Raw genomic sequence first — 22,188 nt, 5'->3', positions numbered from 1 at the left:
GCTCACACACAGAGTGACACACTCACACACTCGAGCCATGATCACAGTTATACTCACTTGTATGTACGCTCCCTACACACACACACACACACACACACACACTTGTTTGTATTCAGATTTTTGTGGGGAAGGTTCATTCATGTCTATGGGCATAACCATAATCCCAACAGTGACAACCTTAACCCCTACCCCTCTCTAACCTTAAACATAAGTTACCAAACAAAATACAAGACTTTTGGCATTTATAGTTTTTTGATTGCAGTCATATTTTTTTAATATACAGTGTATATATATAAAATTGAGTTTACCCTTGTGAGGATCGAAAAAATGTCCTCACAAGGTTAAAATAGCAAATTTTAATCACATTGTGGGGACATCTGGTGTGAATGAACATATGAATACATGGTAGAAGCCCAGCACAGGTTAAATCTGAAGAGAATCTCTTCAGTGATTTCTGTGAATATTTAATTCCTGTCAATCACCAGGGTGCCGGTTCGGCCCTGACCCAGGGCCCTTTCCTGGTGCTCTAATCTTTTTTCCAGAATGTGCTGGTTCTGTTCTAAAGAAGAGCCTGGTAGTGTGGCTGACTCGCTCCGGGCCCCACCGCTGGCAGTCCCGGCAGCTCTGCCGCTTATGGGCGTGACTCACTGCTCCCCCGCTGGGGAATGGGAAGAAGTGCGACCTCCCTGCCCCCCTCCCACACCCCGGTGGGAATACATTCCAATAGCTCTAAATAAATAAAATTTGAAATAAAATTCAGACAGACGTAGCTCTTTACAGACTCTTTGCAGGCGATCAATTTGAATAATACAACAGGAATAGGGATGTTTTTACACCTCGGGACGTAGGTGAACGGGTCTGTGTGAAACAGGATGCACGGTTTGCTTGCTGGGGGCGGGGGGTAATCTGTAATCGGCCTTCTGATGGGTCTGTTAAGGTAACGGGCTTCCTCAGCAGCCCCTACGGCCTCCCCCATATAAACGTAGCTGTTTTTTAGTGAGAAGCCGAGTGCCACTGTAAGGTTTTTACAGTGGGATGACTGAATGGGCGCCTCACTGCATGTGGGTACGATGGTGCCACAGTAAGCAGAAATGCCGAGGTGGGGGGTGCTGACGTCAGGGTCACACTGAGTGATTCTGCAGGGAACAGGGTGGACGCAGCCCGCGGGTGCTGTGGGGGGGGGGGGGACTATGGCGCCGGGCTCTGGCATCCGGCGCGGCACGTGGATCTGCCCGTGCGGATCCCGGTGGTTCCAGCTGGTCTGCGACATCGCCTGTCCTCTCTGGGGCTTTGTGGTGCTATAGAGACGAGAGGCTGTCGCTTTTCGGAGGGGCATTGCGGACAGGCCCCTCCATCTGCTAGCTCTGCTGATACAGAGAAGTGTTTCCCAACCCGGTCCTTGGAGATCCACAGCCAGTCCGCGTTTTTGCTCCCTCTCAGCTCCTTGCCAGACAGCCCGCATTTTTACTCAAAACGTGGACCGTCTGTGGGTCCCCAAGGACCGGAATGGGAAACACTGATATAGAAGACTGACATTTAATAACACCCTCCTCCTCCGCCTACCCCCCCAGCACATCACTCAAAGGTACAACAGCATTTACCCTCCAACGAGCAGAGCAGCCTAACCAGGCCTGTTCCTCCTCTTCTTAGGGCAGCTCAGAAGCTCAACCTGTCGTCAAAGCGTAAGAAGCCACCGGCGCCGCTGGCCTTACCACAGGAGCTCTGCATCTACCCCACCAGCTTCAGCGCCGCCCTGCAGCTGTCGCCCCCGCCCGCGCCGCCATGTCTGCTCCGCGGTGTGTCCAAGGTCAAGGACAACCCAGGCATGGGCAAGGTAGGGAGACCGGGGAGGGGCGGCACATACAGACACCTGGATGAACTGCGGCAGGTGTGGGCCGAGTGACATTCCGAAATACCGAAGACAGTCGATCTGTGTGGCTATACTCCTGCTATGGAATTCCACGGATGGGGAGGGGGCGGGGGGGGGGGGTTCTTGTCACTGAAACAGTGACAGTTTGCTGAGTGGTGGGCGGAGGGGTGTGATATGGATGCCTGGGATGACAGAGCGCTGGTGCTCATGGGAAATGCTACGCTAACTGATGGCCCACGTGGGCTACAGGGCGGCCATGCTGTGCAGATGGGGCCGAGGGCCACGGGGCCCCCCATTGCCCCGCTACACCCCACCTTACCGCCCATCCTGGGACAGGGTGACATCTGTGCTTCTCACTTTAATTACTTGGTGATTAATAAATATTAGTATAGAACTAATAGCAGACATATGTTCAGGAGTATGAAAACACATGGGATATATTTGTAGGGGGGACTTTTCACTGACTTTCCTGCAAAGACTAAATGTGTCTCTTGAGGACACTCCCACTGTCCCCCCCCCACCCTTCACCAAGGACCCGTGACCTTGCCCCTTATCAGCACCGCTCCCCCCTCGTTTGCGTGACAAATGAATGGTGACAGATGAAATAATTAAAGGATTACAGAGCGAAGCAGCTCTGTGATCTTGTGTTTGTGAAACTCCTGCTCTATAGAGAGGGGAGGAGTGTGGTTTCCACAGAGCTACTGAAGGCATTGGGGGGGGGGGGGGTCATGGCTAATTAGATAGATCCAGTTCACAAAGTGATCCTTCAGCCTGTAGTGTTCATCTCATGTCTTTATTCCACCCCTTGAAGGAGGCTGCTTTTGCACCTTGGCCATCCCTTTAAGGAGGCTGCTTTTGCACCTTGGCCATCCCTTTAAGGAGGCTGCTTTTGCACCTTGGCCATCCCTTTAAGGAGGCTGCTTTTGCACCTTGGCCATCCCTTTAAGGAGGCTGCTTTTGCACCTTGGCCTCTTGCTTCCCAATGTCTCCGTGCCACAGAACAGGAATTTTACAACCAGAAACCCAAGGAGACACTTTTGGGTCTCTCCTGTGCTCAGTGATTATGGCATAAGGGCACACAGCAGGCAGGTAGCGGGAGCCCTGTGCATACCCCCAAATCCCAGCTCTGAGGGACATTTTCCATCAGACAGGACATTCCCTGTTTGCAGTTTTCGGGGTCTGTGGGTCTCAACAGGAAGGGCCACAGTTCAGGCCTGGAAAGGGAGGTGGGATTTGCAGGAGTAGCAGAAATCCCATGGAGTGCTCCGGCTCCGGCTCCGTGTGCTATCATATCTGCTCTTTTAGCTTGAATCTTCTGAAGCGCCACCCAGGAAGCACCAGGCAGCGACTCGGGCACTCAGTGGGGAGGGGTCTTTGCCCGTGGCGGTGCCCAGGGCTCACATGCAACCCAACCTTGGCTCCATCTAACTAGCCACGCGGCCCCTCCTTCTGGCCGCAGCTCACCCAGTCCGATAAGATCGGCGTCGTTCGCTCGTTCACTGTTGACCATCTGTCTCACATTGGCTTAGGGAGAATTCTTCCGTGTAACGGGAGAACGTGGACCACCAAGCATGCCTGTTTGGAGATTAGAACAAAAGTCTGTGTTAATCGGTAAAGCTGATTTAGACATATTTTCAGTGTTGTGGACAAACAGTGAAAAGGAGGGGGTCCTGATCAGCGCTCTGATAGGGCACCCCAGTGTGGCCAACCTGCCCTGCTTCTCTATACACACCCTCAGATATATCAGAAGCTCCTGAGGACAGTCAGGGCTGCTTCTCACCTTAGATGGCTGGCCCTAGGGTAGAACGCAGTGCAGCCAGTGAAGCTTTCTTCACTCAGACGTCTCGCCTCCAGCCTGCCCGATGTTGCTGCACGTCACAGACAGTTTATACAGAAGGTGTCTCACTCATATCCCGCCACACAGCTGGAAATCTGCTCACGGTTCACCTCGAATGCCTTGGTTGGCTTCCTGCCCCCCTTAGGCTTGCGTTGGCCGCATTGCCGCAATGCCACCTGCTGGCCCAGGTACTGGAACAAGTGTTTGGGGAAGGAAGAGCAGAGGGAACAGCTTCCAGGTTGTGCTTCTCTCACACGGCCACTTTCAGCCGCAGGACGCCCGCCCTTCCTCTCTGTTTGCCGGCTATTGTTTACGCCGCTATGGAAACTGCCCATTAAATATCCTTTTAATAGAGTTCACCGAGTTTCCTTCAGAAAATGCAGCGCACCTGGCTCAAGTCGCCCCAGAAAGGCCCGAGGGCCCCGCAAGTCGTTTTTCTGAGGGCTGACTTGAGGGGCGGGGGCCTCGTTAACCGACTGCCTCTGCTAGCGACCGGTCTGAACCGGTCTGACCCCTGATTGCTGAGCTGATTCGTCTTGTCGGCAGATCCCAGATCTTCTGCCTTCTCCATGATGCCTTTCGCTCTTTCTGTGATTTTAAGGTTTAAAATGTAAGTAGCTTGAATTGCATCTATGCCCTTAGTGATCTGGCCCTGTATATATAGTAGAATTAAGCTTGTCATGCATCCCATCCCAACACATCTTACAGCATGATTCACTAAACACCGATGCTACTGTCGCAATGACAACCTCAGCTCCCTGCAAATGGGGACAGTCCCTTCTCTAAGGACCACTCCCAGTTTATTCTCAGAGGATTATCACCGATGTCCACATCGTTCCCCTGAATGACGCTGGCATCTTTCTGTATTAGTCCACCACAGTGGTTTTTTTTCCTCTAATCTGCTCCCTCATTTTCCAAAGCTGGCTCTGGCGCTGCAGAGAGGAGAAGCAGGATGTAGTGAGTAGGGGAGATGGAAAAGATATTCCATTTAATTGGGGGGGGGGGGGGGCGGCAATGTGAGCACCACGCCGTGCACTAGCCGCTGAATGTAAATATACCGGCTGCTGTGTCGCCAGGGAACTGGAGCCATCCTATACAGGGGCCGGCTTAAATGTCACAGTAACAGTCATTTGTTCAACACATGTACGCGTCCATCAAAATGATATACCCATAGAGGGGAGGGCGCCGCGCGCTTTGGGCCCGAGGAACGCCGGCATCCCGCCGGAATCTTGCCAGAACGCAGTCAGTAAGAGACGCTGCTCCAAGCACTGAGGCAGGATTTGTAACAGTATCCACACAAGTTGTGGGGGGGGGGGAGGGGTGGGGGGTACCCTTTTGTTTGGGCTCTAACGATGTGGGAAAGTGAAGGGTAGAAAGAAAAACAGAGGCGTCTGTTTCACTGCCTGTGCGGAAAGGAAGAGTGGGAGGGCCTGTTTTTCCTCCCTGGTGTGAGGCGGTCATTCCCTTTCCATCACTGCCCCCTTTATTGTCCCAGATTGAATTCCTTATCGCTTAATAGCCATAGAGCATCCAGGCTCTAACACTTGGAGGGAGGGAATTGGAGCCCCGTGCACGGACCTCGTGCTGGGCAGCCGAGGAGTGCGCCGTAGTGAGACCCAGCCGTGGATGTGAGTGCCGTCATGTCACGTCTTCTTGGTGGTGGTTGTCAGGTGGCTTCTGTCCATTGAATGTGGGCTGGAGGCTCAGAAAGCCTGGCCACAAGTGCGTGTGATTTTCACACTGGCATGGGAATCTGGCCAACATGTGCAGAGTACAAGCCGGATCGTTGACCAACTGTGGCAGCTTGTCCGAGGTCCTGGGGGGAAGGCTGGGGGTTGACTGCGGGCAGCTGGAACTGGATCCGGATGTCTTGTCAACTGTGGGCCGCAAGTCTGCACAATTGAGAGCAGGTGGGGGGAGGAGGTCTTGGGGAGTGACGGGGTGCTTGAGGGTTAGGTTTTGCGTCCATGTGAGCGATCGAGGGGGCAAAGGCTGTCCCCTTGTCATGGTAACCAAGGCTTATTGAGCAGGGCTGCCCAAGGTTCGCCTGTCATTTACCTCAACATGAAACACATGGCCCAGAATTTACTGTCACGCCGTGGAATATGATGACCACCATTATCCTTTTCACAAGCCCTCTCTGGTTTGTGATGTTTTTTTAAAAAAAGAGGAGAGGACTAATGTGAACATTTCATAATTTAAATCTTCCATTTTGAGAGGAATTGTAGTTGCATCCAAAGTACTTAACTGAAATTACATCAGGAAATAATCCTGCTGTAAAAATAGATAATGCTATTGGACAAGCATGTGAACATTACACACTATGTACATGAAGAGGTGCTCAGGCTGCCTTTGCTTTAGGGCGCAGTGAGAAGGGCAGAGCGTTTGCTGTTTCCTGCTGCTTCCTGTATACTGGGTTCCGGGTCCCGTTCTGCCCACCAAGCCATTCGGGTCCAGGAGCCTTGTAGGTTAATGCATCTGATATGTACTGTGGTTTCATAAGGGGGGGGGATGAATGATGGGAACAGGACTCCCTGACCTTCAGAGTAGCTAATTTGTTAAAGCGAAGAGGAAGTGTCCCATGCAGTGCAGTCGCTTGTGCATCCAGCTTAATTGAAGCATTGCTGTGAATTCATTTCAGAGACTGCAGGGGACGGGGGAGGGGGGGAGGGCGGGGCGTTGGCGGTTCCCGACCAGAGGTGGGGAGACTGGGAATGCTACTTAAGGCAGCCACGTCGCTCGGCTTGGCGGTATATCACGTCTACGGCTCCCTGCGACGGCAACATTCTGGCTGCAATGCGGAGCCCGTAAATGTACTCCAGACTGATCTGATCTGCGTGCAAAGAGAAGTTTCCAGATATTGTGTTTTTAATTTGCCTATTTGTGAGGGTCATCAGGTCAGGGCATGATATGTCACGCTTTTTGGTTTGACCCCCCATAAACTTTGCTAGATTCTCCAGCACCGAAAGAGGATTTTAGCAGCTGGATGTCGGAAGCTTTAAATCCGCCGCTCACATCCCCGCAGGTGAAAGTGATGGTGCGCATCTGCCCCTCGACGGGCCCCCTGGATTCCTCAGAGTCCATGTCCTTCCTGAAGGTGGACCCCCGCAAGAAGCAGCTGACCCTTTATGACCCCTCCCTCAACACACACTCCAACTCAGGGCCCCGGCGTGCTGTGGTGGCCGCCCCCAAGATGTTTGCCTTCGATGCAGTCTTCACCCAGGATGCCTCCCAGGTAGGAGCCCCCCCGTTCCCAGTTAACATCCCACACTGGCCTCAGGGATGGGGCGTTGGGTGCCCGTTCCTCAAGGTTTTTTACATTTGTATTTGAGGCCTGAAACTGCGGCTGTAGATTAGGCTTAACGGCGGCTCTCCGCAGCTGACATGACAGAGGCGTGTTGGCGGCGCGGGTGTGGCTGACAGCCGCTTCCCTGCCGGTTTGCGTTCCACGGGCTTTCGGAGACGCATAATGCCTCCCTGCTAATTGCCAGTGCTGACAGTAAGAGTGTTTGGTGGACGCAGGCCTCGCTGAAGGGGACCGGCCAGTGACAAGCAGCTGTCTGGCACCCAGCTGGTGATGAAGCTGCTGATGTGACAGCTTTGGCATTTGAGAACCCCATCACAGAGCAGTGGGGGCAGGGGGGGGGGGGACTTCCTTTAGCTCCGCCTTCTCCAACACTGCTCTATGGGGATTCACCAGCAATTGCAGGATGGGTCGACAGGAGCGTATGAGTGCTTTATCGTACTGTGATGAAGTTCCTGAAGTGTTGAAGGGAAACCTCCCCATCTCATGAGGTGGAGCATGCAAGGTGGTCTGCAGTGGTGTGTCATACGGAGGAGGGTCTTCACCATACACAAAGAATGTATCCCCTGAGCACCTTCTGCTTGCATATCAGACTGTTTTATTTGTTGTTGAATACCGTCTCCCTTTTCTAGCATCCTGTCGGTTAGCGAGTGACGTGTCTCTCCCCCCCCCCCCCAGGCGGAGGTATGTTCGGGGACGGTGGCGGAGGTCATCCAGTCAGTGGTGAATGGAGCAGACGGCTGCATCTTCTGCTTCGGCCACGTCAGACTAGGTAACCCAGGACGTGTCCCTGTTGATTGCCGGCTTGCCCCTGCAGGTCGTCAGCTGCCAGCCCCCCCCCAGTTGGCCTGCTGCTTTGGAGTGCACTCAGAGCCCTGCTGTTAATTGACTTGGCGGGCACCGCGTGTCCTGTGAGCCTCGGCCCTGAGGTTGCTTCCTGAGGTTCCACACAAAGACAGACAGGGCTCTTGTGTCGGGGACCATATTGTCTCGCCGCTTTTTCATTGGCTTCACTTGGAGTCCACGGCAGTGGCACGGAGCGCCTGGCCGGGCGACTGCAGGGGGGAAGCAGGGCCAGCGTGTCTGAAAGGGCCGTGTAATTAACCCCCCTGCCCTCCGAATGTTAAGGGCTTCCATTTTCCAGCTCTTTGGCTCCTGAGTATCTCATTGTTCCTCTCCCTGTTCTTGGCAGCTGTGGGGTATCCAGCCTCCAGCTGTGGCTGTCAGAGTCTCTCTCCATGTTAATGAGTAACTGTGTATCCAAAAAAAAAAAAAACAAGTCAATGCGGAGGAGAAATAATGAATGTTACTGGGGTGGCATGAATGATGTCACCTTGAATGGATGTGCTCCGCCCCCTCCAACACCTGTTCCGGTCTCATCCAGGCAAGACGTACACCATGATCGGCAAGGACTCCTCCACCCAGAGCCTGGGCATCGTCCCCTGCGCCATCTCCTGGCTTTTCAAGCTGATCAACGAGCGCAAGGAAAAGACGGGCACGCGCTTCTCTGTCCGTGTCTCCGCCGTGGAGATCTCCGGCAAGGACGAGACGCTCAGCGATCTGCTGTCTGAGGTGGCCAGTGGCAGTCTGCAAGACGGCCAGTCGCCGGGGATCTACCTGCGGGAGGACCCCATCTGCGGCACCCAGGTGAGCTGGCGGCCGGGCATCTATGATCCCACCTGTCTGACCAGCTGTCCTGTGCCAGGTCCTCGATCTTCCCTGTCAGGACCGTCATTCACAGACCCGAATCCCCTTGCCCGCTCATTCCACTGCATGTCAACTCCTGTATATGTCCACGCATGTTACCCACAATATCTGTGTCACACTGGATCTAGCCACACTGCGAATTGCCCTGGGCTTGGGCGGGTTCTGCTTTGACGACCCTGACAGGTGCTTTCGTCAGATGTTGTTTTTTTTCTGCCAAGGACCGGCACTTCAAAGAGAGCCTTGAGTCCTCTGAAGCTCTCCTCTTCCCCTCCTGTAGGACCTCCCACCCCCACATTGCTCTAGAATGGAGCTTTAGCATTCTAGGGATACAGTGCTTCCCGGCACATCCCCCCCCCCCCCCCCATTACCTCTCCTAATCCCCTCCCTCAGTGTGCATATCTGCTCCTATGATTGCCCAGGAGATTCAGTCTGATAGGCAAGAAATGTATGCCTAGGTCTAATTAGCTGGCTTCTTTCTCCCACGTTTCCTCCTCCCTAAAATGTAACCCCTTGCTCCCCCCACTCCACTCAGCTCCAGAACCAGAGCGAGCTCCGCGCTCCCACTGCTGAGAAGGCCGCCTTCTTCCTGGATGCAGCCATCGCCGCACGCAGCACCAGCCGGCCTGACTGCGACGAGGAGGACCGCCGCAACTCGCACATGCTCTTCACCTTGCACATCTACCAGTACCGCATGGAGAAGAGCGGGAAAGGAGGAAGTGAGTATCCCAGCCTGTCTGTCCATCAGTCACTTGCTGTGGTCTGCAGTCACTTTTTTTGACCTGAGACGGTGTCCCTCCCCCCACTTCCTGTTACACTTGAACGCCAAGAATGCCGGCAGGCCGATTTCAGATGAACCCAAACGTTGCTGGATGCCGTCCCATTTTGAGCTGACTTCCTCTGCCCTTTCTGCCCTTTGTCCCTTTAACAAATGGCTTCACTTCCCGGGATTTTTTTTATCCCCTTTTCCTTGCCTCTTTGCCGCTTTTGAAAGGACCCCCCCGTGGGAAAGTAAGTCCTTGTAGAATGTGCCAGATTGCATGCGGCCAGCCTCCCGACCTTCTGCCAGCTCAGCTCCTCACTGTATCTCGTGACGGTGTGATGGCCTCACTCTCATTTATTTGCTTGGACATCGTTGTCGGGTGGGCGAAGGGATTAATCCGGCTCAGATTGCGCTTCCCACACTGCCGAATAAAAGCTGCATTAATGAGCATTGCCTGAACTGATTACTAAAACCTTAACAAGAATATTAATGAGCAGGGAAATTTTCGTTTGATCAGCACAAGTGACGTTGAGGGCTCCCTTACGTGAGGCCTGTTGTTCATGCTTCACTGTGGCAGCAGCTGTGCAGAGCGGATGCCTCCTAACGTGCAAATAAATCAGAGCAGGTAATGAGGTATGACATACCTTCTCAGGAATGTTTATGTCCCAGTGCTACTGTCAAAGGTGTGAGGCTAGTTTTTATTGCAGTGCTGAGTCTGGATTCTGGACACCAACTCTGCTGTTTCTGCTGACGTCCGGAGGCCACTGCCCTGGGCGCAGAGCATCTGTCACATGCAGACGTTCACACTGTAGCGACCTATCGGCTGATTCTCCCAAGCAAGGGTGCCAGCACCACGTATATAGCATAATGTCAGTATCAGAGCCCAGTGACCAGTCTGACATCACCGTGTTGTTGGTGTGTTTGACAACCATGGGTTTACATAAAGCGTCTGGTATCTGGACCTGCATAGATTTATCTTTAAACCAGGGATTTGAAACACACCACATCTTAGTCATGAATAAACGAGACGGCAACGTCAGCCAGTGGTCTGGCTTCTCCTGGCCAGAAAACTAGAGGCACCTGGAGGAAGAAGCGATCATGTGTGCAGAGATGAAAGCTCACCACCACTATTTGCTCCCCCACTAGTGTCGGGAGGCCGGAGTCGCCTGCATCTCATTGACCTGGGTAGCTGCGAGAAGGTCCTGAGCAAGAGCAGGGATGGAGGTGGTGGCCTGTGCCTGTCACTTAATGCCCTCGGCAACGTCATTCTGGCTCTGGCTAACGGGGCTAAGCACGTCCCTTACAGGTGAGGTGCCAAGGGGCCATCCTTCCTCAGTCCGAAAATAAATGATTGAGGGATGAGGGGCAGGGCTTGTGCAGATGTACGCACTCTGACAGCTTTACAGCTGCGCAGGCTCTGCTGCCCATGAGTAACCTCTATGGCTTGCTTGCGGGTAAATCACTGTGGCTCATTTTACCTGGTAAAAGTTGGAGGACGATCTGCGAAATCCGGGAAACACGGGAGAAGCTATCAATAATGGAGAGGAGAACGGGACTGTGGCTCTGGAAGAAGGAAGATGCAGCAGAAGAGGGGGAGATAAGGGGGTAGTGAGAGTTGTGTGGAAGTTTAAGATAGGATCAGCAGAGAAGGAGTGGAGTGGGAATGGAACTGGGAGATCTTACTTGTTACTGCTCTCAGGAAAACTGTGCGTAAATCACTGTGTTTACAGTTTCCCAATTTGGTCCTTGAGAACTCCCAGACGGCCCATGTTTTTGTTCCCTCCAAGGTCTCTGCCAGGTTGTCCACATTTTTTCTCCCTACCGGGAGCTGTGAGAGAGCAAACACATGGACTGTCTGCAAGTCCCTGAAGACCTGATTCGGAAACACTAGTTTAGAGTGTAGAGTTAAGACTCTCCATTCTGCCAGAGGTAAACAGCCGTGTGAAAATATATTAATATGAGCACAGACTAGTATAAGTGAGGCTCTGATTTTACTGTGAAAGCCTGCTTGTCATGTCATGAGAAGTGTGAGCGTGTCCTGGGGAAGCTGGATATTGGCACCAGCGTGAGCTGTCTGGCTTTGATGCGCAGGGACAGCAAGCTGACAATGTTGCTGAGGGAGTCGCTGGGCAACATCAACTGCCGTACCACCATGATCGCACACATCTCCGACTCGCCGGCGCAGTACCCCGAGTCCCTCACCACCCTGCAGCTGGCCTCGCGCATCCACCGCATGCGGAAGAAGAAGGCGAAGGTCAGCCACATTTGCTGCTCATTGGGGCTCATTGCTCTGCTGCAGATGTTTGCCTGCTTCTCTGTCACTGACGGCCCTTTTTGACTCGATAGATAGACTGGATGTGGTGGGGGTGGTGAAATATCCACCAGCACAGGAACCTTTAAGATCTATAAAATTAATCAGCATCTCTGTTAACGAACGGCAGTTATAGCAATGATTCAGAGTTAGTTTTTCTTGTTTATCTACACTGTGTAATCAATATGTGTGCCTTGGGAGGGTGGGTAATGAATGTACTCAGATTAAGGAAATATACTTTCAGAATAACGAGCCAGAAAGACAGCACATATTTATAATGCTGGCTGGGACACAGTCGTAACGCACAGCTTGGTGGTGGTGTTGTAATATTGACCAGTGCTTTTGTGGTTCCCCATTGGTGTGCACTTTTCACCTTTACCATATCGACATGTTAAGACACCATTGATATTTACCCTCAGGTTAACTGTGTCCTGAGTGCAGATTTGTCATTAAATAATTCAGTGATCAGTGACAGGGCTCAGAGTCGTGAATTAAAGCAATTTTGGATGTAACGAGACCCAGTGGTCAAACTAGATGTCTGCTTTGAAAAATGTTTAACAGTACTGTCTCTGTAATGTTTTCAGTATGCGTCAAGCTCCTCTGGTGGGGAGAGCTCCTGTGAGGAAGGCAGAATCCGCCGGCCGCCCCACCTGAGACCCTTTCATCCCAGAACAGTTGCATTGGACCCAGACCTACCACTCCTAGTCAGCGACCCGGACTATTCCTCCAGCAGCGAGCAGTCCTGTGATACCGTCATCTATGTGGGACCTGGGGGAGCTGCTCTCTCGGACCGCGAGCTCAGCGACAATGAGGGTCCACCCGCATTTGTGCCTATCATCCCCTCCCTCAATAGGAAGCGTACCAAGGATGGTCCCGTGGACCGGGACCACTTCAAATGCAACACATTTGCAGAGCTTCAGGAGCGTCTGGAGTGTATAGACGGCAGTGAAGAGCCAACTGTTTTCCCTGGGGAAGGCAAGGGCTCTCAGACTGGGTCCAAGTTGGACAATGGAGCTGCTAAAGCTAAAGACAATGCTGCAGTGCCTCCAGGGACTCCTACTAAGGCCTCCTACCAGGAGAACAACTCACTTAGGCAGCCTCCTCAGTGTACATCAGATAATCTGACTTGCAGCACTCCATTCAAGTCCACACCAGAACATTCCAAGTGGTCATCATCTGCTTCTGATGGGGGTGTTGTGGAAAGTCTGAGTCGAACAAGTGCAGATGGGGAGAAGGTGCTCACGTCAGATGGACGAGAAGTCACATCCAAGTATGGTAGCACCACGTCTCAGGACTCTGAACCGGTGGTGCGGGAGAAGGTCTATGTCAACAAGAGGCCCCTCCCCAAACCTGCACCTCCTCCTCCCCAACAGAGAGACCCTAGGACACTTTACCCTGAGTCAGAGGGAAGCTCTGCAATGAGGATGCCACCAGTAGGAATGAGTCATCAATCACTGAAGCGAGGGGAGCCTGGGAGCTCCCCGGTCCTTGGAAGAGCCAACCCCATGAGTAGGTCCCCCATGGAGGTGAGCCACCTGCGCTCTACCTTTAGAGGAAGATGCTTCGACAGGGATATCTTGAGGACTACAGTCACCCTGCAGCAGCCTGTGGAGCTCAATGGAGAGGATGAGCTGGTGTTCACTGTGGTGGAAGAGCTATCCATAGGCAGTATCATAGACAATGGGAGGCCCTCAAGCATCATTAGCTTCAACAGTGACTGCTCCCTCCAAGCCTTGGCTTCTGGCTCTCGGCCAGTTAGCATCATCAGCAGCATCAATGATGAGTTTGATGCTTACATGTCCCAGGAAGGTGCATCCGGTATAAACACTGACATAGTGCCAGAGGAAGTGTTTGACTGCCCTGGAAGCAGGTGTTCTTCCATCAGTTCCTGGCTCACCGAAGTGAGTGTGGGTACACTTGAGAGTGAAGGCACCCCTTCTGCAGATAGGTTTTTGCAGCAGCCTAAGCACATTGGTCCAGAGGGTACTTTCTATTTGGATTCCCTTGGCATGTTCCACAAGGAGCCATTTAACCCTCAGGATGTCAAGAGCTCCTTGAATGACAGTGGCTTTTGCTTCTCTGAGATGGACAGTGACAGTGTCACGTCCAGCAAACTCTCACTGAGCATAACAAGGTGTCCTTCATCGCCGGAGTCCATAAAAGTGGCCACAAGAATTTCTAAAGAGACAAAAGCGAATACTCTTAACAGTTCGCAGCCATCGCAGATCCCTCAAGGAGTTCACTCCAGTCTTCCCAAAAAAATTAAACCTACCTCATTTGTTCCCCAGAGCAGCAGTAGTCGTGAACTGCAGAGGCAGGAAGGCAAGCAAGAAGACCCATGGCTACGCATTGATAATCCGTCAGACTCTCGAGCCAGTGACTCCAATTCTGCAGGAAAGTTCTCTAGGAATGGCACAAGCAGCATACCCTCCAGGAAGCCAGATATGAACAGCAACAGTGTACCTCGACCGCCTAAGACACTTGTGTCTACCTCATCCCAAAGGGTGGTGGATGGCTGTGAGAAATCTAGTAGCAAGAAAACAGAGACTCCGAGTAAAATGCCACAACTTCGACGTGGGGCAACCACTCTGGGCACTGTCCCTGTCATCCATAACTCCTCTGATTCCCGGGGGACCCAAGATGTCATGGCTGGAGCTGTTAGTCTGAAGTTTTCTTCGTTGGGGAAAAAGACAAATGGACAGAAAGGTAGTATGCTACCAAAGCCTGGTGGCAGCTCACCTCCTGCTCCACCCGTCCGTAAATCCAGCCTAGATCAGAAAAATCGGATCTTGTTGCCCCCAAGTGCCTTAAAGTCAGCAGGTATCGATGGAGGAAAGTCCCCAGCAGCCAGAGCAGCTTCATCAGAAGACGAGCTGGAGATGCGGCTTAGAAGTAATTCCGGCAGCCACAAAACATCCAGCCTAAAAGTAGACTGCAGCTCAGGCAAAGCAACATCTAGTCTTAAGACAAGAGGAGGCAAAGGGGAAACTGGACAGTGGTATGGCAGTCAGACATCCCTAGAGAGATGTGACAGCTTGAGTTCTGTGGGATCCAAGCCAGGATTATACAGAGAAAATAGTGGGGCAAGTCTGGGCAGTAATGGAAAATCCAGTAGGTCAGTGCCAAGGCTTGGGGCCCCGACTGCTGCCTCCACTCCCACTGCAACTTCTCCTCCTCCTTGTGTCGTGCCAGGGACCCCAGGAAAAGCAGGGCTGTTGAAAGGCAATGTCAACCCCAAGACTATGGGCGTCAGTGGGAGTAAGACCCGCTCAATATCTACAAGTAGTTCTAAGGCCTTGAGTTCTTCTACCAAATCTCTGGCTGCTCCAGCTGCACGCAACACCGGCCTGCCTCCCACAGGGAAGATGGGGCCTCGTTCTGTCACCGGGGTCAACAGCAAGCCTGGGAGGGGCACCATCATGGGAACAAAGCAAGCCATCCGAGCTGCCAATAGCCGGGTCAGTGAGCTGGCTTCAAGCGGCCCTGGGAAGCACTTCAGGGGCTCGGCAGACTCAGACAGTGGCAATGACAGTGGGGTAAACCTCAGTGATGACAAGCCCACCGCCCTCGCACTGCCCTCCCCGTACAGCAAGATCACTGCTCCGCGGCGGCCGCAGCGGTACAGCAGCGGACATGGAAGCGATAACAGTAGTGTTCTCAGTGGGGAGCTGCCCCCTGCCATGGGTCGCACTGCCCTCTTCTATCACAGCGGGGGCAGCAGTGGGTATGAAAGCATGATCCGGGACAGTGAGGCCACGGGCAGCGCCTCCTCGGCCCACGACTCCATGAGCGAGAGCGGCATGTCCTCTTCCGGCCGTACCAGGGCATCCAAATCCCCCAAGAAGAGGTCGAATGGTGAGGCGTCAATCTATAACTCTTTCTCAAACAGTCTGCTACACTATTCAGCATCAGAGTATTCAGGTCTCCTGAATCAGTCCATGTATTGCCAAAAGGCTATAAATAAAATTATCCTTTGGTACATGGGAAAGCAAAGGATATATCTCACTTTAGCAGCAAAAATAACATATAGACTCTTCAGTGACACCCAGGCATTGCCTATTTAGAGATGTTTAACTGGCACAGACTCCCTCGTTTCACAATTGAGTAATGTCTATAAATAACCACTAGCTGCTATGTAGGCAAAATGCATGTGTATGAATCTCCCGTCATGGTGTTAATGGTTTGCTTGCAGTTTTTATATTCCATTAGTCACAAGTATGCATCTCTAAGCACTGCAGCACAGTCGGATTGTTAGGAAGTTGAATGATTTGAGGATCCCGCTCTTTGTCATCATAGGTAATAACTTCAAGAAATGAGAGCAAGGTGTATACTTTAATGTATAAATCTGTAATGCTGTGAACATGAAACAACAATTGAGTCCTGGTCCTTCTAGCCTGAGAACATTATCTTGCATTCAGATACCCATGCAGCGTGCAATTTAAGATATATTCCATGCACAGAATAGAACTATATTGAATTCCCCTCCTGTTGAATCTCATCAGGCGATCCTATTCACTCTCAGATTTATGTTGTCGACCTGTGTAATTCATATCTGTTGTAGGTGCAATAGATAGCACCATACACTATATGCATGCAATCAATACCACCCGCGGGTTCAAGCCTAGTATCGCTTCAGATCTTTGGCCTCATACATATTTATTAATATTGCTGCATACTGCTGGATAAGCCTGATGTATATTTCTCTGATCTGACTTCGATCGCTGACTGTTTTATTTATTTTTTTATTTGTTGTGCCTCCAGGTCTCCAGAGGAGACGTTTGATCCCTGCCCCCCTCCCGGACAGCTCTTCACTGGGGTGGAAGCCCAGCACCACTGGGCAGTGGGTGGACCTGCCCCCGCTGCTGCCCGGCACTCTGAAGGAGCCCTTCGAGATCAAGGTGTATGAGATCGATGACGTGGAACGGCTACAGAGGCGGCGGATGGAGGATGTGGCCGAGGTGAGCTGCTGCTAAGGGGGAATGTGGCTCTGTCATCAAATCTGTCTTGAGTTGAGTTTGACTGTTTTGGGTGGAGCCATGGAATTATTTTGTCAGTTAAACTTGCTTAAGGTTCAGGAAAATGTGTTTTGTTCCTGGCTGCTTTCTTGATAGTCCAAATACAGGACAGGCACAGAGCAGGCTGTCTTAGGTAGGCTGGTTCTTTATTAATGAACGTCTGTTTTGACTGCCTGACCTTCTTCCATCCACTTGGCAGCAAATGACTGTGTTTAAGTGCCTGTGACGGCTTGCTGGGTGTTTTTTTGTCATGTGGGTCTCTGTTGAAACGTGGAGTGGGGTGGGGGTATCGCACAAGCAATTACTGCCTGGGGTTAATTGGTTTAGGTATGAGTGATCCGCGGGATGGCCCTCGGAAGGGGGTATGAGGCAAAGCCCTAGTGTAACTGAGGAGCATGTGATGGATGAAGGTCTCCATCCGCGGATGCTTGATCACTCTTTATGGCGGTCCCCGCTTCCATGGGTCATTAACCATCCCTACAAGCTGGAGTCAGCCCAGTGGAGAGTTGTTGAAGGGAGATATTAAATCAGCTGGATGGTCGTTTGATTTAGTTTCAATTAGGAAAAGATGATCTTCAATTCGTCTTTGAAAGTAACGATGGCTGAATCACACATAATGGAATGCCTTGTCCCAGAGCCGATAGCATTGCTACTAACTCAACCCTACCATGCCGGTGTGTGTGCGGGTATGTGTGCTTGTTGGGTATGTGGCCTTTCATCCATTTAATCACACTGCCCTCTCTGTTCTCTTTCCTTTCTCTAGCAACCTTTTCAGGATGTCGAAAAGGTATGTCGATGGGGCAGGATGGGCGTGTCTAAATTGTGAGCTGAATTTAGGACTTTGGCCAGGGAGGGTTTTATCAAAAGGGGGTATCGTTCGTTCATTGCGCAAGACCAGAGGACCTAGAATTATTACAATGTACGTTACAAGCGGAAACAAGTCCTCTTACACGACAATACCTGGAAAACACTGCGACTGAAATTATAGGGTGTAATTGTATATCCTGCAATTCTTCTGTGGTAACAAGGACAGCAGCAAAAAATCATCTGTCATTATTGCTCGTTAGGAGCCTGTCTCACATGTATACATATGTATATGTTTATATATTGGGATGCTAGTTTCAGATCCAGTATCCCTTGGAATTCACCTAGTGCAGTGTAGTCCCCAGGGACCCACAGTCATCCATATTTTAGCTCCCTCTGAGCTCCCTAACAGACAGTCCACGTTTTTGCTCCCTACTGGGAGGGAGCAAAAACATGGACTGTCTGTGAGTCCCTGAGCACAGAATTGGGAAACACTGAGCTAGTGTGAAAGAAGCCATCAGTAGTATTGGGATTGTGGCTCCCCTGTGTGTGGTGGCTCACTGCCCCCCCCCCCCCACCCCGGCAGGGCCTGCTCTATTTCAACACCAGGCTGAAGCTACTGGAGAGGCGGCAGCAGCAGATCCGGGAGCTGAAGGCCAAGCATGAGATGCTGAAGGTGGAGCTTGAGGACACCAAGCACAGGCTGATGATGGACCCCAACAAGTGGACAGGAGAGTGTGAGTACTGGCAGAGCGACCATCACACACTGCTGCTAAACTATGGTCCTACTTCCCTCTGGAGAAATACTAAACATTCTCTATATGGGCTAAATGTCCAGTGGTAGGTCATCCTCAATGAAAATTAAAGACTGTGAGCATCACCCTATCTATCAGACTTGTTGGTTCCCATTTCATTTTCCTACTGCTTGTGAAGCATAGGCAGTGCCGGGGAAGTTACACTAAATTAGTTGGTTGAAACAAAACCTTGGTCTGGAATTGTACTTTCTGGGCCTGAACTGTCTGTAATGGATTACTTTTGTGAGTAATTTCCTCAACACTGAGCATAGGTAGCTGTTACCCTATATCTAATAAAGACAAGACCACTTTTATTAACACCCAAAGCTGCAGACAGACTACATTAACCCTGCTCACTGTTTAATCATCATTGGAGCCCGTGCACCGTGCAGGATATGAGCTCCTGAGCTTCTGCATGCATGTTATTGGGTTGCAACCTGTTCATAGCCCAGCTTTCATTGCCACTGTCCATTTGAAAGTCGGTGGTGTAACAGAAAATTATAGAGTCCACCCTTGAGTGAAAAAAACCACAATTGCATATAGTTGTGTGCTGCTAAATGGAGAAAATGGGTGAACAAAAAGGCTTTTAGCTGTTATTTACAGCAGTATGGTAAAGTTGCTCCGGGGTAATTTATCTTGATCTATGATTCTCAGATGCTGGAAATATGTCCGTTAATATCTGCTAATTTTTGAAGCAGTTTCTTGATCTCGCTTCAGGCAAAGAAAGTAAAAATTAGATATTAATGTTTCTACATTCAACACAATTAGAGGAAAATCAGCCTCTCCCTTTCAAACTGAGAGACCTTTTAAAGGTTTCTCTTGCATAAGCAACACCTTTCTCTGCACCACAGAGGAAGGAAATATATAAGGTCTGTAAAGGTCACAAAGCAAGGCTATTAATTTTTTTTTTTTTTGCCAAATTCATGCAGTGCTGTCTTTAAGCTCCGCCTGAGCATGAACATGACAGCATTTCATGCGGCTGAAAGCCGCAGCTTTCACTGTGTCTTGAAATCAATAAAGTGCAATTGGCTTACTGCTATTTCAGGGCTGTGCTGCTCCTTTCAGACCCCCCCCGACTCTCTGCGGGTGGGGTTTTTAAAAGGCTCCCCCTGTCCCTGTCTAGCCAGAGCAGTCGTCAGTACCCCTTGTACAGGAGGAACACACACTTACATTTAAAAAATCTAATTTTGTCACGTGTATGAATGGAAGGCTTACGCTTTGAAAGGGTCCTCAGTGCTGGCTATTTAAGTGGAGGTGGAATCTCCTGGCCTAAAACTAACAGATGATGTTATCCTGGTCTTTCAGCTAATATGTTGCATATTTTGCTGTCTCTCTGCCCTCCTGCAGTTGAGGTGGACCAGGATTTAGACAAGGAGTCGCAGGAGTACCTGGAAGCCCTGGAGCAGACGACTGACGAGCTGGAGTACTATGTCAACCTATGCAAGTCACGCATCATGATGGTGACCTGCTTCGACATCGGGGTGACGACCGACACGCAAGAAGGATTACGAGAAGTGGAGGTGTGAGAAGGGAGGTGCACGTTGGGGAGGGGTGGGGGGGCGGGGGGGTGACAGAACCTGGGAAGTCGACATGGAAGGACGGCGAAGAGTAGCGGCAAGTTGGGCGAGACGCTGAGAGCGAGGCGGCAAGTACACGACCCACAAAACTGGAGATGTGGGAGTTCAGAGAGGAGCAGCGGCACGAAACAAACCCTCTGTGAATCTCACAGCATCGGACAAATAGGAGGAAAGCAAGACTTTAGCTCTGGCAGAAAGGCTTTCACTCAGCTGCGGTGAGGAAGATGGGAGCGCCGTTTTTTTACCCAAGCCAAAAAGTGCCTTTTTTTACAGACTGATTTCCAGTGAATATTTTTTGTATGGTGCTAGTAAAAAAAAATAAAAGCCAGCATACCTAAGCAAAACCCGAAGCATATTCCTTTTAAGAAAAAGAAACATATTTTATATTGCATTGTACAGTGTATTTATATCATCATACAGTATGTAAAATATCATTTTAGGTAAAAAAAAAATGAAATGAGAAAAAAGATGAGCAATAAGGTAATGTTATTGCATCCTAGACTTTGCCTTTCTCATGTTAAAACCTCAATCAGCCTGTGCCCTGGTCATGTAGCCTACGGACCTTAGGGATTATTTCGTTTTGGTTTTTTGTTGTTGTTTTGTTACGGTATTTTGTTGTGGAGGACTCACTGTTATGCTGCACCTCCTTCGGCCCGGTGGGGGCTGATTAACTGAACTGTTCCACCTCCCTCCAGTTGCGTTGACCACGAGAACCCCTGCAGGCCCACAGACCACCAGTGGCCAGTTCAGTGAGAGAGTGGAGGTCCTTCAGTGAGTTAGGGGTGATCCGGTGAAATGGCGACTTGGCCGCTCAGTCACCTGCCGGAAGGAGCCGCTTATGCCAGAAACTGAAGTTACCATGAGAAATTTACCCCGCGTGCATGTTTGTCTGCAGCGGTTAAGCGGACATTGGCGGCCAGGGCTTCTCGCGGTGCTGATGTTAAACGGGCGGGTTATGGTATGGAGGTGTTCTATGCATACCGCCACTCTCGCCACAGGAGCTCCACACTCCGTGTATGGAGCTCAAAGGTGCCCACAGTCCTAATGTCTGCTGCAGCCTTGTAGTCTTGCTCTAAGCCAGGGGTTTGAGTACTACACTCATTTGATTCCGTTTCCGTTCCACTTGTCACAAATGCTGGGTTCTCGTATACACTGCTCAAGTAAGTAAACCGGTTCCGGATAAGTTCTGTCAATGGTTTCAGCCACGAAAATGCCCTATGATGCTGGTGCCACGGACTGGGAGAACAAACCGCACTTCGGCCCAATGTAGCTGCCAGTGTGAGTCTCTGTTCAGTCCTCTGCTTCAGCCATTGAAGCCCCTTTTGGGTTTCCAGGGGCAGAAACAAACAAGCTCTGGCTCATTTAATCGTTTTGGGTTTACGACTCTGAGCCCTCTGTTGTTTCATTTTTAAAAATATATTCTCAGGCCCTTTTCTGAAGATGCTGCATGATATTTTTATTCATTGTTTTGTATTATCCATATTTTGCCTTTACTGTTATTTTGTAATAAATCCCTGAGTAGAATGCACAGTTAGTTACAAGAACTGACTATTGCCAAACAGAAACATTTTTATGAAAGGTAATGACAGTATATGTATGGTTACATTTCATATCAAAACCTATTTTCTAATGTCTCTGGTTTTGTACAGGGATTCCGGATACTGTGTATAGATGTATAGTATGCCAGCCTGCGTTGACTTTTACTTGTGAATAAAAGATGTCCCTTCTTAATTCTTTGTTCTGCTGCAGTTTTGTTTGCATCATCCTAAATTCATTTAATTCTCTCAGCACTACACAGGTCTGTAGCTCTATTGCATAATAGATCATGGATCTATTATCATTGCCCCGTCGCTGACTTCCAGAGATGTGGATAATGAACTAGAGCATGAAGAGAGGTGATGTGGGTAGTCATTCTTAAAAGAACAGCTTCCCATGACCTGAACTGTATCAGAAAATGCCTGGTATAAAACACTGTATGGAATTAGCATGATTTTGTAAGCACTCATTTCACCATACTTGAGGTAGACTGCTGAGCTTGTAAACAGTGCATTATGTCCACTGCCTTTATGACATGACGGATCGGTTAAGGAACCTCCCACAAGACATTTGTCTTAAGCCCAAAGGCCATCCTTCATAATGTTTGCAGAGGACGCTAGACGGCAGGGCTGACATGGGCCAGACAGCACTTTCCCTCCAAGATGAGGTGTGG

General features: G+C 50.6%; 1 protein-coding gene across 5 annotated transcripts in view; it reads left to right on the top strand.

Moving 5' to 3' along the window:
* kif26ab (kinesin family member 26Ab) overlaps positions 1-19,953 on the top strand; it is a 76,228-nt gene extending 56,275 nt beyond the window's left edge. For all 5 annotated transcript variants that reach the window (XM_072699196.1, XM_072699194.1, XM_072699195.1 and 2 more), the window contains 12 exons: positions 1,651-1,834; positions 6,733-6,942; positions 7,690-7,783; positions 8,396-8,658; positions 9,251-9,434; positions 10,625-10,784; positions 11,570-11,732; positions 12,374-15,644; positions 16,551-16,747; positions 17,568-17,591; positions 18,195-18,345; positions 19,750-19,953. In XM_072699196.1, coding sequence (XP_072555297.1) covers positions 1,651-1,834; positions 6,733-6,942; positions 7,690-7,783; positions 8,396-8,658; positions 9,251-9,434; positions 10,625-10,784; positions 11,570-11,732; positions 12,374-15,644; positions 16,551-16,747; positions 17,568-17,591; positions 18,195-18,345; positions 19,750-19,928 — 5,080 coding nt within the window. In that variant the 3' untranslated portion in view covers positions 19,929-19,953. The remainder of the gene's footprint in view (positions 1-1,650; positions 1,835-6,732; positions 6,943-7,689; positions 7,784-8,395; positions 8,659-9,250; positions 9,435-10,624; positions 10,785-11,569; positions 11,733-12,373; positions 15,645-16,550; positions 16,748-17,567; positions 17,592-18,194; positions 18,346-19,749) is intronic.
* The last annotated feature ends 2,235 nt before the right edge of the window (positions 19,954-22,188 follow it).

Source organism: Paramormyrops kingsleyae, chromosome 14, assembly GCF_048594095.1.
Source record: "Paramormyrops kingsleyae isolate MSU_618 chromosome 14, PKINGS_0.4, whole genome shotgun sequence".
In the NCBI taxonomy this organism is placed as follows: Eukaryota; Metazoa; Chordata; class Actinopteri; order Osteoglossiformes; family Mormyridae; genus Paramormyrops; species Paramormyrops kingsleyae.
This window is presented reverse-complemented; position numbering and strand designations above follow the sequence as displayed.